The 17,224-nt window shown below is 42.6% G+C and overlaps 1 protein-coding gene across 28 annotated transcripts in view; it reads right to left on the bottom strand.

Moving 5' to 3' along the window:
* The window catches only part of NRXN3 (neurexin 3), a 1,209,742-nt gene that overhangs the window by 1,092,236 nt on the left and 100,282 nt on the right, over positions 1 to 17,224 (bottom strand). For all 28 annotated transcript variants that reach the window (XM_083500839.1, XM_083500837.1, XM_083500855.1 and 25 more), the window contains exons 3-4: positions 14,772 to 14,789; positions 150 to 179 (exon numbers count right to left, since the gene is read on the bottom strand). In XM_083500839.1, the coding sequence (XP_083356965.1) occupies positions 150 to 179; positions 14,772 to 14,789 (48 nt within the window). The remainder of the gene's footprint in view (positions 1 to 149; positions 180 to 14,771; positions 14,790 to 17,224) is intronic.

Below are 17,224 nucleotides of genomic sequence, written 5' to 3' on the forward strand. Positions count from 1 at the left end.
GATGGAAAGGCAAGAGAGGGGGGTGGAAACAAAGCAGCTGGGCTGCTTTGGGGATATGGGCTTATGCAAGCCAAGCCAGGACTAGAAAGAAGCATGGGTCATTGTGGCCACAGTCAGGCACTGGCAAAAGCAGGAAAGAAAAGACTTACCTTGTTCACCCATCATCAGGTGTGAAAGGCCTTTGAGAAAGAGAAAGAACGGAAGTGAGAAAGGTAGTAGAAAAGGAGAAAGACAAATATAGGAAGATGCATGTGTCTATCATTTATATAGCCCAATAGTATTGGCAATCACCACATACTTGATGAGGAAGTATGGATACTGTGCTCCATGCATGAAATTGCATGTGCATGCATGCACACAAACACACACCACAACTTTCCATATTAAAGGGGAAAGCTTGGGCTGCAGAGAAAAGATTCCATTGATGTCAGTGAGAAAACATCCACAGATTTTAATGGAAGGAGTGTGTTCTTAGTCAGATGTCAGCGTCAGACACTTGGTTTGCAGGCTTTCACTCTCATTTTACAAAACATGTCAAAAAGCTAATCCTTATTCCTGATAAAGGTCTTACAAACCGCCATTAACCACAAATCCTTTGCATATCTCTGGTTTTCATTTCGGGTATACACAAGCGTACACACACAAGCTCCACCACAACACACGCACACAGCTATACTCATGTAGCTGCCACTTTTCTTCAGAATTTGTATGGGCAGTATCTTAAGAGTTTGGAGATATCAGATGCACCTGTCGAAATTTTTTCAATCAACAGTAGTTTTCATGTTTTTAGTAATTTGTTTATCTTTTTCTACTCCTTCACCCTTAGAAATTTAAAATCCAGATCATCCAAAGTAAATATTCATCCAAAAGAACTCTCCACCAGAGAAGGGGATTACTATTTGTAATAACCGTGCGGGTATGTATATGCATATACACACATATTTAAATGTTCAAGATTACTAAGGATTGGGGGGGGCAGAATCAGAAGCCACATGTTTTACAATCCCATCCCTTCCTTCTACTATAAATAAATGCAACAGATTTCTCTTGATTAAGACATGTCCTGAATTATTATTATTATTTGCTTTTGTTTTGAATAGATATGATTGAATGTTGCATTTTTATTTCATTTGGGGATATTCTTGCACAACTCAATTTATGGTTCCTTCTGCCACTGATGCCTAGGAAGAAAAAAACATATGTTTGTTCAGTTCTTATGAATGCTGTAAAAGCAATTTAAGCCCTGGAATATGCTGAAGCATGTCATACAACCTACCCATGAAAAAGAAGTGCTGAAGCAACAAGAAACCAATGTGTAATTGAAGTTTGCTACAAGTTTCATAGTTTTTAAAATGTATTATTCTTATTTATATCCTATTTTGACATTGGACTCTATTTGGGATTCTCAGCAGTCTTTCATTTGAGGAATGGCTCAAGTCCACATCTACATAGTTCCAGAAATACTGAAGCATCACTTGTTCTTATCCTGGACTTGAGGTTGTGTATTTTTACTACTGCTAACTATGGAGGAGGAGGAGGGGGGGAGGAGTTTGGATTTGATAATCCGCCTTTCACTCTCCTTAAGGAAGAAGAAGAAGAAGAAGAAGAAGAAGAAGAAGAAGAAGAAGAGGAGTTTGGATTTGATATCCCGCTTTATCACTACCCGAAGGAGTCTCAAAGCGGCTAACATTCTCCTTTCCCTTCCTCCCCAACAACAAACACTCTGTGAGGTGAGTGAGGCTGAGAGACTTCAGAGAAGTGTGAGTAGCCCAAGGTCACCCAGCAGCTGCATGTGGAAGAACGGAGACGCAAACCCGGTTCACCAGATTACGAGTCTACCGCTCTTAACCACTACACCACACTGGAGGAGGAATAGTAGCTGTAGAAAAGCAACAGCAGTAGGAGAACTAAAAGGCATATCTTGCCCCAGCTAATTTTCCATTCTTAGGAAATGTCCCTGACAAGAAATGGATCAGCAACGGCTGATCTGCAACTGCAGTTGCACTTTCAAGTATTTTAATGATTATTAGAATAGTTTCCTATGCTTTACACATTATGTACTCATTACATGGAGGACTTACTCTCCATGTGCATTAAATGGGGAGCTAACGTTTGTCTGCCACTAACAGTACAGTCAATAGGTCCAAGAAATAAGGTTCCCAGCAGTGCCTAGAGATCCTACTTTTTTGTGTGTATTTTTGTGCCGCAGAAACATTTAGGTCCTTCTAGATGTTAGGTTCTAGAGATGATTGGCACTTGGATGACTCATAATATGTTGTCCGCAATTAAAAGAAAAATGTGCTGTATTTATAATGCTTGGGACCCTTCCAGTAAATTAAAATTTAAAAGCAGCACAGAAATGTTAAAAGTAGAATAGTAAGTCAACTAACACAGGGGCTTACCCAAGTTTGGTTATTATTCAGCAGCAGCATCAACTGCAGTTATCTTCTGACAGGAAAGGAGAACTGCAATATTTGATTTCCAAACGTGTCCCCTCAAACATTGCCCACATGACCCTGGCTTGCCTGGCACGCTAAGCTGAACTCTGACATGATCAACAGCAGGTGAACTTGTGGGCTCCCGGAGAGAAGCGCTCAGCTGCTTTGCTCCTCTATGGCATTTTTTCCTGCCATGCCATAGTGAGCTGAATGAAGTTTTAGCTTAGTGTGTCACCTGAGGCTATGGACTTGTGATCAAGCACTCTTCTTGCTAAACATGAGCTATAGCTAAGGTTTGCTCTTGATTATAGCTCTTGTTTGGTGAGAACAGAGCCGCTCACAAGTTAGGATAGTACATGGAAGGACATGGGTTAAGACATGTAAAAAATACATATGCAATACAAAAACATATTTTATAAATCAATGGGTTCTCAATTCATAGAATTATAGAATCATATGCAAACAATCTACACATTGTTTATGTAGAAATGTTTTAATTCAAAACAAATGAACCGAAATGCCCTCTTCTACATGCTAGAAATATGCTGCACTCTTGCAAAAAGAAGGTAATTTTAAAAATAAATAAGCACAACAAACATTTGCTTTCTTTTAGGGCTTAATATATGTAAACATACAAACCAACCAACAAATGTCAGCCCTTCCTACAGCAAAGTTATGGGTCCATCCTAAGAGGTTGCTTCTATAAATGTTAAAGGTAAAGTAAAGGGACCCTTGACCATTAGGTCCAGTCGTGGCCAACTGGGGTTGCGGCGCTCATCTCGCTTTATTGGCCAAGGGAGCCGGCGTACAGCTTCCGGGTCATGTGGCCAGCATGACTAAACCGCTTCTGGCGAGCTAGAGCAGCACACGGAAACGCCGTTTACCTTCCCGCCAGAGCAGTACCTATTTATCTACTTGCACTTTGACGTGATTTCGAACTGCTAGGTTGGCAGGAGCAGGGACCGAGCAATGGGAGCTCACCCCATCACGGGGATTCGAACCACCGACCTTCTGATTGGCAAGCCCTAGGCTCAGTGGTTTAACCCACAGCGCCACCCGCGTCCCCTATAAATGTTAGAGACTTGCATAATAATTTAACAAATGCAACACTTCATCACAGCTAACACAGCTCTCAAGTATTTTGTACTGGAAACCTGTTTCTCAATACGGAATGCCAAATGTGAAGTGGTCTGTTAACTCAACAAATCTCTATACACAGTGAATAACAACTGCAAAATGGCTGCAAGAAGCTTCTTAACTAATGATCCTGAAGTAGGCAGTTATCCATCTGAAGTCCCAGCCAATTCATTTTAAATTTTACTTTGGATAAGAGACTAAGGAAAAGCACAAAGTTAACATTGGCCCACATCCTTGAAAACAGATGCATCTATTGAGACCAAATGTCACATTTGTGGGGGCAAAGAAAACTAAACTTTGGAGTTTTAAGTACAACATGATTGCGTAATCTTTTAAAAGGTTAATTTTAATCACGCTAGATCTCCAAGTACCGTTTTCAAGAGTTAAAGTTGTCTGTATATAAAAATCAGAAGTGTACAGTTCCACTTTCTATATGAAAGTAAAGAATTAAGTGTCACTAATTGCACAAAGTGCTTAAGGGCCAACCCTTGGATCTGCATGCAGCCGTAAGGACATTTTAAAAAGTAGCTTCAGAGTACAATTACATGAAAGAGCAATGCAATTAAGCAGTGGTCCTCATATCTGAGGACTTATTAGGGGGCACTTTGGTAGGGTGGGGTAGTTACAATGGAAACCTTGGAAGTGCAGCCTTTTTGTCGTGCTTAATTATGCTCAAGCTCTTAGCACTTACAGAGCAGGAAAATTAAAGCCACTAAACATAAAGAAGTAAGAGAAGTGCATTTTCTTTTTTTAAAAAAACAGCTTAAAATGACAAGTGATTGAAGCCATGAAGGACGATGGAGTCTTTTTGTTCTTCTTAATTATAGCTTGTCCTGTTGTACTCAGCCAATGTTGAACTGGGTGGAGGGGTGTTTTTTGTGTGTATCAGCTGGAACAAAAAGACTCTGTTAGCGTGTTGGAAGACGAATGGTTCCATTTATGCCCAAAGACTACCATTTCTACCTTTGAACAGCAGCAGGAAAGAATCACAGAACGAAACTAACAGCACAGCAAGAACTGGACTTTATCCCTCAGAGCACTACCAGGCACTTAGCCTTGGATTCTATCGAGAGATGGGGCTAGCTTCCAACCACAACTGGGAATCTTGGACTCTGAGTTACCTATATAAAAACCAGATTTTTTTTATTTTTTTTTTAAGGGCAAGCACACTCCTAGCTTTTAAAAGAAGGAGCTGAACTACGAAGAAAGAAAGAATTACAGAGGAATGCAATGCAAAGAGAGAGAGGTTCTCAAAGGATTTGGGTTTCTGTTGGACAGGATGTGATGAGTTGTTAGCCTCCAGCATACATAGTGCCCACCCATCCTTCACCACTGGGCACACCTGTAGCTGGGCTAGAAAACAGTCATTCTCATCCAATACATCAATGGCATATGCAGTAGCCAAGGGGCTCCTTACAGGCCCCAACAGTACAGCCAGCCAGAAGCTAAGCAGAGATATTGTAGCCTGAGGCCCATTTCCAATCCAATTACACAAAACAGCTGTGCTATGCCACCTCTTCCATCTCCACTTGAGATGCCCATCTTAGGACTAAGTCTCTGTCAGTGGAAGAGATTTTCAGGGGTAATATATGGACTAGAAGAATTATTTGCATGCATTCTTTCATGCTGATGTGGTAAGAGTATGAAAGGCTGCAGAGGATTCAAGTTACTTTTCTGCGCTCTGTTTAATAAGTTTTAACGGCACACATATGGCTCGTAGAGGCATTTAAATGGAAGTTCCCACAAACAGGAACTAGATAAATAGCATGACTAAAGAGTGGGTAGATGTGTGCCAGTAAGAAGCTTTACATATCAAAGAATGTGTAATCAAGGGCTCATTGCAAAATATTCCACTCTCCAATTATTGCTACATCTAATGCCCTCGAAACTGAACAGCTTACTTGACTGACTCTTCAAATTGCTGCCATCTTGAACTGTGCTCTGAGCATTTGGGGGCAGAAGAGATCATGTGCAAATAAATCCAAGATGGTAGCCAGCCATGTCCTGGAACTGGATCTTCCCTTTGTTAAATTTAAGTGAAATACTATGAATGAATTAGAGCACCTCCCACTTCTGACCATGTGCAAAGATACACATAATGGGAAATAGCAAGAATGTACCTAGTTGGAAGAACTGTGCAGATTTTAAACCTTCATTCCTTCCATGTTATTTCACATGTGATTTCCAAATAAGTGGTCTAGAAACAGAGCATTTGTAAATATGAATAAAATATTTTATTATGGGAATAAACCGTTAATTATGTACATGGCTGAATTTTCAAATTTAGAACAGTGGAAGAATTCATTTGAATTTATAATTAAGTCTATAAGAGGAAAGTTTTAATGAAGTTATTGATCTCTTTTAGAAAGAATGGCTTCAATTTAGATATGCTCACACACAGTGAGCTGCTGTCTGCTTGAATTAGCCCATTGCTAATCCCAACCTAGCAACATTGAGACCCTGCATTGTGCCAATGAAATTATTAGTCACACCACTCATCCACTTGTTCAGGGAGACAGCAGAAATTATGAGAGTCTCTCACTTCCCCAACAGGTGACTGGTGCTTTTTCATCTCTTTCATTCCTGTTCAAGGTGTCCATTTTAGAAGTAAGTCTGTCAACGTTAGAAAGAGGAGTGGGGTTAGAGGTGAAATATGGGCTACATAGAAAGCTACTTTCATTTGACTGGGCAGCAGCTATACAGCTACAGCCATTGGGTAGAATTTTACAATTATGAACCAGAGTTAGCACCTGTCTGCATATGCAGTTCCTCTTACAAGTAATGATGCCCATGGAGAAGCCTGTTTATATGCAAACCCTAAGCAGCTTAGGATCAGGTTACCCCAGAGATCACATGCTCCCATATGAACCTCCCTGTACAGTAACATTGACCATAGATGCTGTTAAGGACTGGTTGGACGCAGAGGAATAGTGGGAGGAACCAGCTGGGGTGAACCCCCAAAGGAAGAAGGCTCCAAGCCAGGGTGGGTGGTGAGATGATTGATGATCAGAGGTCAGAGGGAGAAGACTGGGAAGAGGAAGAGGTGTTGGAAGCTGAAGAGGTAGCATGGCTTGGTGAGAAGGGGGAGTCTGGGGCAGAGAGAATTCCAGAACCAGAAGTGGAAGCAGGAGAGTGGGATGAGGGAGGCCAAGAGGCAGAAATGTTTCAGGCTGGTGAAGAAGCAGAAGGTCCCTCCCCCTCTTACCATGACAAGCTCCCCTCCCTCCTGGTCTCCCAAAACCTGGAGAGGCATGAAGCAGGAGGAGCAGAGACAGGCACACAGGCGCAGTCTCAGATTACTTGGGGGAAACCTGGGAGAGGAGGGCACTTAGGCAGCTGTGGGAAGGTGGCCTCATAGAGCCACAACTGCCTCATAGGGGCAGGACCTACCGAAGAAGAGTAGCTGTGCTTATAGGCCTGACATTCCTGTGCAGAACCTGGTTGTTGTTGTTTTTTCTTAGAGTGAGTTAACTCCATGTGATTTACTTCTGACTTGCTCTTGACAGAGGCCCTGTGTTCCACTGCATCCATATGGAATTGTAGGTGGGCGTATTCAAAAGACAAGACCTTTTTGGTGGTGCTCCTATAACCACAGAACACTTTCTCAGTGGAAATCCACCAGGATTCTCTTTCCTTCACCAAAAGTTTGACACATTTCTCTCTTTTCAGCTGGCTTTTAAGGTATAATTGGTTACTTTGCTGGAACTTGTGTCAATATATTATCTTTCTGTCTTGTACTGTTTAAGTACTGGCATTACCAAACCAATAAATGCAGGAAAATGGGGGGATGGGAATACAAGTGTTCATATAAGGGTGACCTAAGTGAATGAGAAGCTGTGCTGGTGTAAAGGATCAGCAATCTAAAACATAAATACTGGGCACACTTCAACAACCACCAGTGCTGTGCAACCTCCATCCATTTCAGCAAGGTTAAGAGAGGGCTCCTGAGAAATCCCCAGCGAAAAGCTACACAGCAACCAAGCTGCCAAGCTGTGTATTACTTGTTCACAGCTGTTAGCATCTACTATGAGCAGGTGAGCTCCTCTAGTCTGAAGGCCAATTTGGACCCAGCAATGACAGCTCTTCAGTTCCTATGAAGTAGGACATAGCATTCTGGCACCAGTAACTTGGCAAACAGAAACAAGAGCTAGGAAGCAGGACTATCCTAGGGGAAAGCCACAGAAAGTCTGTAAAGGTAATAGAGGAAGAGAAGCTGGAATCCTGGGGGTTTCAGCTGGTTTTAAAGACACCCCCCCCCCGGACATCCTTTTTAGTGTGCATTTATTATGATTCCTGCTAACCATGATATTGAGGCAGTTATGCACAACCCCACATTCAATACTATTTGAGCCTACAAAGGTTTTGAAGTGGTCATGCTGCTTCATTTCCAATAGGTGCATGTTCCATAGCTTCCTGCTGAAATTCTGTAATTTTTCATATCACAAATGGGGGTTGGGGGGGCTGTTCCAATTTTATTGTCCTATGGTGCAAGAATGCCCCTCCAGATGGCAATAATGCAGCAACCTTGGGAAAGCAGCACTGACCACTAATAAAGTGGAAGGGTGTGTGGATCATCCAGTATAAATTCACCACTACTGAACCTTTATTGTGTCATAGAATCATAGAGTTGGAAGAGACCACAAGGGCCATCGAGTCCAACCCCCTGCCAAGCAGGAAACACCATCAGAGCACTCCTGACATATGGTTGTCAAGCCTCTGCTTAAAGACCTCCAAAGGAGGAGACTCCACCACACTCCTTGGCAGCAAATTCCACGGTCGAACAGCTCTTACTGTCAGGAAGTTCTTCCTAATGTTTAGGTGGAATCTTCTTTCTTGTAGTTTGGATCCATTGCTCCGTGTCCGCTTCTCTGGAGCAGCAGAAAACAACCTTTCTCCCTCCTCTATGTGACATCCTTTTATATATTTGAACATGGCTATCATATCACCCCTTAACCTCCTCTTCTCCAAGCTAAACATGCTCAGCTCCCTTAGCCGTTCCTCATAAGGCATCGTTTCCAGGCCTTTGACCATTTTGGTTGCCCTCCTCTGGACACGTTCCAGTTTGTCAGTGTCCTTCTTGAACTGTGGTGCCCAGAACTGAACACAGTACTCCAGGTGAGGTCTGACCAGAGCAGAATACAGTGGCACTATTACTTCCCTTGATCTAGATGCTATACTCCTATTGATGCAGCCCAGAATTGCATTGGCTTTTTTAGCTGCCGCGTCACACTGTTGGCTCATGTCGGTGGCATTGCAGGCTACATAAGCAAACAAACAAACAAACAAAACCCACAAGTCTTATCAAAGTGTTTGCTTCCCCAACAATTTTCCCCTCCAAATCTGTCTCTTTTAAGATTTCACAGGAACTAATCAAATTTCTAATCAAATGCTCTAACTTCAGTTCTTTATCAACTTTACCCTTGCACTGAGAGCTTCTTCTAGCCTTAGAAACCTTAAGGGGCTATCTATTTTGTTTTTAAATGTTCTATTGTTTTTAACACTGGATTGGAAGCCGCCTAGAGTGGCCGGGGAAACTCAGCCAGATGGGCGGGGTATAAATAATTAATAATAATAATAATAATAATAATAATAATAGTTGTTGTTGTTGTTGTTGTTGTTGTTGTTGTTGTTGTTGTTTTGTTGTTGTTGTTGTTATCTGATGATGGTGACGCACCCACAGCCATTGGATGAACCATGTTTGCTAATGGTTTCTGAGACTCCCAGGTAAGAATGTGCAAAACCACGACGACACAGAAATCTCAGTAGCCTCATCTACTGTAATTTAGTAGCCAAGTGAGTCCAGAAGTGGTGGTATTGGCAGAAATAAGGTCAAACAGCATGGTCCCCACTGTTTAATTGCTATCAGTCCTATACCTTAATAAAGGCCTTGCTAAGAAAGAAAATGGCCTCTATGCAAGACAATGTGTTTTTTTAAGACCCTACAATTTAAAAAGTGATGGAGGGCACTCCAGCCTCTTTCCATCTATGTTCTAATAGATATTTTATATAGATATTGATATATTTCAATTCTAATAATGTTTAATTGGTTCTGAATGCATGCTTTTTTTCTATGCCTTTAATTGTTTCTGTTTTAGCTGTAAGCCACCTTGAGTCCCTGTTGCTGCATCGTTATTTATTGGTTGTTGAATTTGTTGTTATAAAAATAAAACAGTGTTATCTGCTTTGAGGATGATTTATGGAAAAGTGGAATTGTTTTAAAAACAAACATGTGGCGAGTCCCTGAGGATATGAACATGAGAGACCTGGCTGGCAATGACACTTTACTATACATCAGTGGCAAAAGGATTCACAGAGACCTGGTAGTCTCCAGGGACTGAGAGGTGGAGCAAACAGCAGCCAAGCCAACCTGCACTATTGACCAAAAACATGCTTGCAGTTCTAAACTGAAATAGAAAAGTTATGAAGTGGCTCTTAAAGAGGGCGAGGAGCATCACAGCTGATCATTCCTCTTGGTGGGGACTTCCGGGATAGCGCGAACGGGTAATGGCGGATTCCCTCCGAGCTCCGGAGGGAGTCGGCTCCGTCGAGGACGGGTCTTGCCGTGCCGGCGACACGGGGACCCTTAAAAACCGCAGGCGCGGAAGCCTGCGGACTTCGTGACTCGGTGGGCACCTTAAGCGCCCTCCCCAACCCGCGAAGAGCCTTTTTAAAGGCTGCGGAGTGGACTGGGGAGCGGCGTGGTGCTGAGAGTCCATCGCTACCTCGGCGGAGCGAAGCCGCGAGCCAGGACCGAAGAGCGCTATCTTTCTTTCTGAAATTGGACTGGAAAATGCAACCCGTGAGTAGAGGAAATTTCGGCACTAAAAGATTTTATTTTTGAATTTAAGTACGATCGGGGGGACGTGTTAAAAAGGAAGTCCACACTCCCCCCCCCACTAAAGGATCTAAAGCAAAGAGAGACCACTAGGTCGGAAAAGACGTTGGTGTTTAAATAGACAACTTTCACAAATTGGATCAAGAAGTATTTGTGCTGGAGAGGAAGAGAGAGAAATTTCAGAGGCTTTTCTTTCTGGGTTGACCCCCCCCCCTAGACCCGGGAAGTGCCCTGTGCGTGAGCCCGAGAAAATGAACAAGGAGTTTGACAGCTGTCAAAAGAGCTGTCAAACGGGAGACTAAAGATTGGAACTGTGTTAATAATATCTTTTTGGATTAAAAGTGTTACATTAAAAGTTAACTGATTGGAAACAAGGTGACTGTGAACAACAAAGTAACAGACTGTTGGAAAAGATAGAAACCCCCCTGGAGGGAATTAAAGTCATTGCAATGGCTGCAGAAGGAAAAGTATGGGCGGAGATAGAAAGAATGTTTTGCCTTGTGGGAACTCTACAAGAGCACAGTTCTCTTATGACTGAACAATTGATGACCTTCAATCTTGAACTAAACAACTCTGCTGATGACACAAAGTGGATGGAAAAAAACTCTGCAGCTGCAGAAGAAAAGATAACTTTGGAGCTGGGGGAAAAAGAAGAAGAGAGAGGAGAGGAAATGCAAGTGGAAAAAACCAACCAAGAGCCTGCAACCTTTGGAAACAAGGGAAGTAAAGAAGATGACCAGTGGATTACAAATCTGCAGAAGGAGAGAAAGATAAAGGAAGAAGCCCCTGGAATAACTCGAATATTGGATTATAAAAAAACAGACATTTATGATTGGGACTTCTTCTTTAGGTTGGAGTATGGGAGACTGATTGATCCTGGCCAGAAATTGCTCTTGGTTGATTTGGAAAGAAGGAAATACGAGGGGTGGATGGCAGAACCCCCTCGAGAAGAGAAGGCCAACAAAATGGACTGTCAACAAAGCTGGTGGAGAGAGACTAACTGGGGCTTAAGGGCCTCGGATGTGAGAAATCCGGGCTAAAATGGTTTCTTATCTTTAAGGACATTGGTTTGGGAAGGGACGGAAACCGGGGAAGGGGGGAGGGGAGAGTAGAGTAGTGAATATCTGAGATTTAGAATGGGAATATAAGATTTTTGGTTTAACATTTTAAGGAGGGAATTTGTGGGAGAGAATTTAGGCCGACTCTAGAGAAAGTATTTAATGTATAAAGCTGGATAAGCAAAATTGGGCCAAGAAAAAGTAACAAATTTTAAGAAAAGATAAGAATAACATTTAAGAGACGGGAGAAAATAATTTGCTGAGACAATTAAGGAAATTGGAAGGTGGAAAGGGGGGTGTGGGGAAGTCAAGGAAAGAAGGGAATGAAAGTAAATTTATGAAATTATACGTGTTTTATTGTGTCTTTTTATGTTTGTATGTTTATTAAAATGTGAAAACCCAATAAAAATTTTATAAAAAAAAAAAAGATCATTCCTCTTGGTGGGCTCCATGCTAACAGAAATGGTAGTCTAAAAAAATGAGATGGCTGGCATGAAAATAAAAGAGTTCATTCAAATCAAATTCCAGTTCACTTGATTTTGGCTTGCCCACAGAGAAAGTCTTGGGGTCAAGCACTTTGTGACAGCCAATCCTAGGCTGTTGACTGGGGTATTAGTTGTGGCCTGTCTAGCAGGCAAATAAAATGAATCAATTCATCAATACAAGTCCTTTGCAGCCCTACTGCTGCCTGCGGGTAAATAGTTGCATGATAAAGGAAATTCCTAAACTGTCCCATAAATCTATAAACAGCCTGGGGCACCTTTCTGCATCAAAACAGGCTGCAACAGGGATGGCCAACTAAGGACCTACAGGCCAGATCCAATCCTTAGGGCAATTTTATCAGCTTTGCCAAATTTGAAGTAAGGTAAGGCGAAGGCACCAGATATATGTGAAAATGTGCCCTTTTGCGCACCCTGCCTGCTGAATGCAACTGCAGCTGACAGTGACACGTAATTGCATATAGGCAAATCCATAGCATATCTCCAGGAGAAGAGGGAGGGTGTGGGGAGGGGCACACAAGCCTGTGTGTATGCAACAGGTGCTCAGAGAATGCCAAGTCCACTTGTATCAGTTAAGGAAATTTAACTGAGCTGCAATAGTTAAGGGGTGTGAGCGGATCTTGAATTGAGAGGGGTGCTGTTGTGCGAGGACTATTGTGAAGCAGGTGCCAAATGAGAGCTAACTAGGCATTTTGCCACTCTTACAAATATCCTATAACTCTTCTTCCAGCACCAGATGTGCTGAAAAATGCTTTGCATGCATCTTAACTCATTTCCATGCATCTTAACTCCTTTCCATGGAAGCCCTCACCAGGAATCTTCTGTTCTGGGCGGCAGGGGAGATTTTTACTTCTACTCTTATCTAAGTTATATGACATGATGTCCATTTTGAATTGTGTATGAATACCTGGTTCATTTAGAGAGGGAAAACACATTGCAAAGGCAAATATGAAATGGGTGTTATTAGTTGATCAAATCTCTTTCGGAATCATGCCTGGAAGAAACACAGTGTCACATGACCTCTTCCACCCTTATTATCAGTTGTGTTGTGAGGATGTACTGCCTTATTCCATGCTGATATGGTCCGTATGGTGAGCGAGGAAAGCATGATACAGAGAGAATAGGAAGAGAACTGTAGATTAACTTGCACTCTTGACTTGATTGATTTTGGGCAGGGGGAGTTACAGTCCTAGGTGTAAATCGAATGACTTAAGAGAAAGATTATTAATCATGATGATTAATTATGATGGTTATTTATTATGATGATTAATTCACATTATCATTTATTGGATTTCTTACCCACTGTTCAATGTGAGGTACCAAGGCAGGTTACAGCAACATAAAAAATCTCTGCCTGTCAAAGCCCATTGCACAGCACTTCCCAACAGCCAGCTTTCCTTCAGGCACTAAGGAACTACAGTGCAAGGGATTTGCCAGCCCTGTGCTTGACAGAGCACTGCACACAGGCCCGGCAAAGCTGTTTTCTACAGAGATTGGCTGCATGATTGAGTTCCTCACAGGGAACTCAGTCACACAGCTGATCAGGCAGGGCTGAACTCATCACACATCAGCTGCTGGACAGCGACTTCAACCCTACTTGCTATTCCAGGGAAACTCATATGACTGATTCATCAAGGACTGGCCGAGCAATTGGGTTCCCCATGGAGATCTGTGCAATGCAGTCAATACTGCCATATCTCTATTTGCGCCATACCCAACACTGGGGGCAAGTGGGCATAGTTTGAGGAAAGCAGTCCCTTGGGCCAAATTTGACCCATCCCAGGTTCCCCACCCCTGCCTATCAGTTATCTTTCTCACCTTGATAAAAAAAGAGAGAAAAAACTCTCTACAAAAAAGCAACTAGGGGATACATTTGATCATGGTTGAGTGACCCATCCCTGCCACTGTACAAGCCTCCTGAAACTGCTTCTCATTTTTTTAAAAATGGTGGAAAGTTACACACGTTGGCATGAAGCATGAATCTTGGTCCCTAGTTTTGGCCTTTTCCTCTTCTCAGAAGCTGGTACAGCACCTATCACATGGCAAAGCTTCCCTGGATGTGAAAAACACAGCAGTTGGGTTGTGAGTTCACTATATGGCCAGAGACTTTAGTGGCAGGCAAACCAAGACCTTTAATATTGTTTGTTCATTCATTAGATCAACATCCTCCACCCCAGAAGTGAAGGCTATACAGTAACGTTAGGCAGGGGAAACCACCTAGAAATTGGGAGTCAGCATTCTCTGTGGATGAATATTTCCTTGGGGTGGATAAATCCAATATGCTGGAAGAGCACAAAATGAAACTGCATCTGAAGCCTCATTCATTCATTCACACATATTACAAATGAAGAAAACCCTTAGACTATATGCTCTAAGGAATATTCCAGGACAACAATTAACTTTATATTTTTTTAGATTTACTGCTTCTTATTTCAGCTGCGTTTTCATCAAACCTTTGAACAATTCAGCAAAAACAACATTTCTTCAATAATGGCAGGTTCACACTGTAGCAACAGCAGCATACCAGGTCTTCACTTCTTAAGCAACAACTGACCTGAAATAGGTTAGAATCCAAAGAAACCACTAACTCAGTGCATCCTCACTATTCTTCATTGACATTGCATTTGCTGTGTATAATTCTTCACCATTTTATCGTGACAAAACAAACATTCCACCACACTGCACCTGTAAATACCATCCTTGCAGTCTAATACTTTTCCAATCACTTGCTTGAAATATTTGCTCTAGGCTCACCCCAGTCCTCAAAAGAGTAGCCTTCCACACTAGCAAACACAACACTCACCTGGAACACGATTGACATCTGATGAAGCATTTTCATAGGAAGCACGAAAGGGAGGGGGAAGAGAGGGAGAGAGAGAAAGAGAGAGAAAGTATTAGACACACAACATGCGCACACACAAGCAGCTTAGCTTCTTTGCATGGAAATCAATTTCATGCAAAACCAGAAGTTTTGAAAGCCACCCATCTATGGTCATCAGCCCACCCATGCAAGGGAAAGGGCTTGGCTGGCCCTCCTCTGTGCATGTAGAAGTAAGTCAGATGTCGTATCTGTCTGGACGGAGAGAAAGGTTCCGGAATCAGATAGGCCCAACCTAGGTCAACTCCTGCAAGAATATTGGTTAGAATATTCTGTGTCATTTCATTTCACACACAGTTTCAAACAAGGGAGAAATAAAGAGCATAACCCCTGCAGCAGGATAGCTTCATTCACATAAATTCAAGTACATTCAAGCTATTTTCAGGAGGAAAAGAAAAATTAGCTCCCTTTTCTGAAAGGGTTCGTGTGAATTTATGACCAGCTGTGAGCTCCAAACTCAGCCCTCAAAGGGCTAGCACAAAAATAAAAAGACAAGCCATTTCAAGACATTCTGCCCACTGTTCCCTGTGACCATCCTTCATTGCAGACAACATGGGAACTTTTGAGTTTTTGATGCATGATCTTTTCCCAGGCAAGGGTAATAGTTCAGTGGCTATTGCACCCAGCAGGCTCTCGGCTTAGCAGGTCAGTTCAAGGAACCAAGCCAAAATCATCAGCATTAGAACCAGATTGGCCTCTCTGGCCGCTTCTGTCACCTGGTCCTTGCTGAGTTAGCAGCTCCAATAGCACCTTTTGGTAATCTGCAGGGATGTGGCTGACATGCAACAATGAGCAAACCAGTATTATGTAGAGAGCAAAATGCCTAGTTCCTGGAGTTCATGGGTGGGGAACCTTTGACTTATGGGGCAAATTTGACCTGCCATGTCTCCTCATTGACCTGCCAAGCTATTTTCCTCAAACCACACCCAACAGCCTCACACCTAACATCATGTGTAAAATCAGGTGTAAAGGAGGTAGAGATGCAACTGGAACAGCTGCCCACGGTGAACTCACTGGTGATGATCCCTGCAAAAAGCATGGCTGAACTCACTGCTCATCAGCTGATGGATGGGGCCTTCAATCCTGCTTAGTCACTACATCCTCGCATGGCTGCAAGCCAACGTTGATAAGTGGGTGGGGACACCCAGCTCTCAATCACCTGATGAGGTGACCCATGGGGCTGAGAAAAGGTAAAATCTGGCCACCAGCTCACAGACACATTGAAAGGGGGTTAAACAAATTCATAGAATTCAAGGCTGCCCATGGCTGCTAAGTCATGATGGAAATATGCTGCCTTTGAATATCATTTGCTGGTGAGTAACAGCAAGAGAAGGGTCATGTCCTCATTCCCTGCCTGTGGCTGGCTGCCATGGGAAAGCTAAGCTAAGCTAAGCCTGCTGGATGTGGCCAATGGCCCATCTAGTCCAGCATTCTGTTCTCACAGTGGCCGACCAGATGCCTGTGGGGAACCTGCAAGTGGAACCTGAGCCCAAGAGTCCTCTCCCTTCCTGCAGTTTCTAGCAACTGCTGCTCAGAAGCATTATGCTTCCAACCATGGAGGGAGTGCACAGTCATCGAGCTGCTGGAGCAGATAAGCTTTTGATTTGATTTGGCAGGGCTCTTCTTAAATTCTTGTTAACTTACGAAAGCTAGGCACATGCTACAACCCATAATGAGAAACTGCTGGATGGCAGATCGGTTGTCAATCCCAAAGTCAGCCATTAGTTCTCTTTCCTATGAGGGCTCATCCACACTTCCACTTGTCCCACACGTAGAAAACATGGGTCTGAGAACTTTTTTCATCTGTCCAACCACTTTTCCAGGGCAAACCGACTGTCTGCCACTGAATCAGAACAGACCTCAATCCACAGGAAAAAAACAATTGACTTTTCTTCAAATTCAGCGGGGTTTTCCCAGGAGGAAGCAGCAGAACAAGCAAAATTGAGGGTGAACCCTTAATGATTTTATCACATTTGTCTGTTCAACCTCCACACCCCAGCAACTAACAGACCACAATCAGCTATGAAAAACCAATTAATGCTAAAACAATTACAAACCTTAACCAAAAAGCAACAACAAGATTAGATTTAAAAAGCTGAGATGATCTTCAAGGGGTGGCTCTAAAATACTGTACTTCCTTAGATCTTTTTTGGGGTTTTTTGCAAGACTCATTCAAAAAAGAAAAAGAAAAGAAAACCCCACCCAGCATCAAGCATGAGGAGAGGTAACAAGCATATACTATAGATCGTAAGTAATCTCAATATAATCTGAATGTCAGAAGAGTGTTTATCCCAAAGCATCTTTCCACATTTGCATGTGAGCACTTGCTAGTTTGTGGCTAGATGGATCCATGTTTACATGAGAAATGAAGAGATGTC

Source organism: Podarcis liolepis (genome assembly GCF_965112155.1).
Source record: "Podarcis liolepis genome assembly, chromosome: 1".
Taxonomy (NCBI): domain Eukaryota; kingdom Metazoa; phylum Chordata; class Lepidosauria; order Squamata; family Lacertidae; genus Podarcis; species Podarcis liolepis.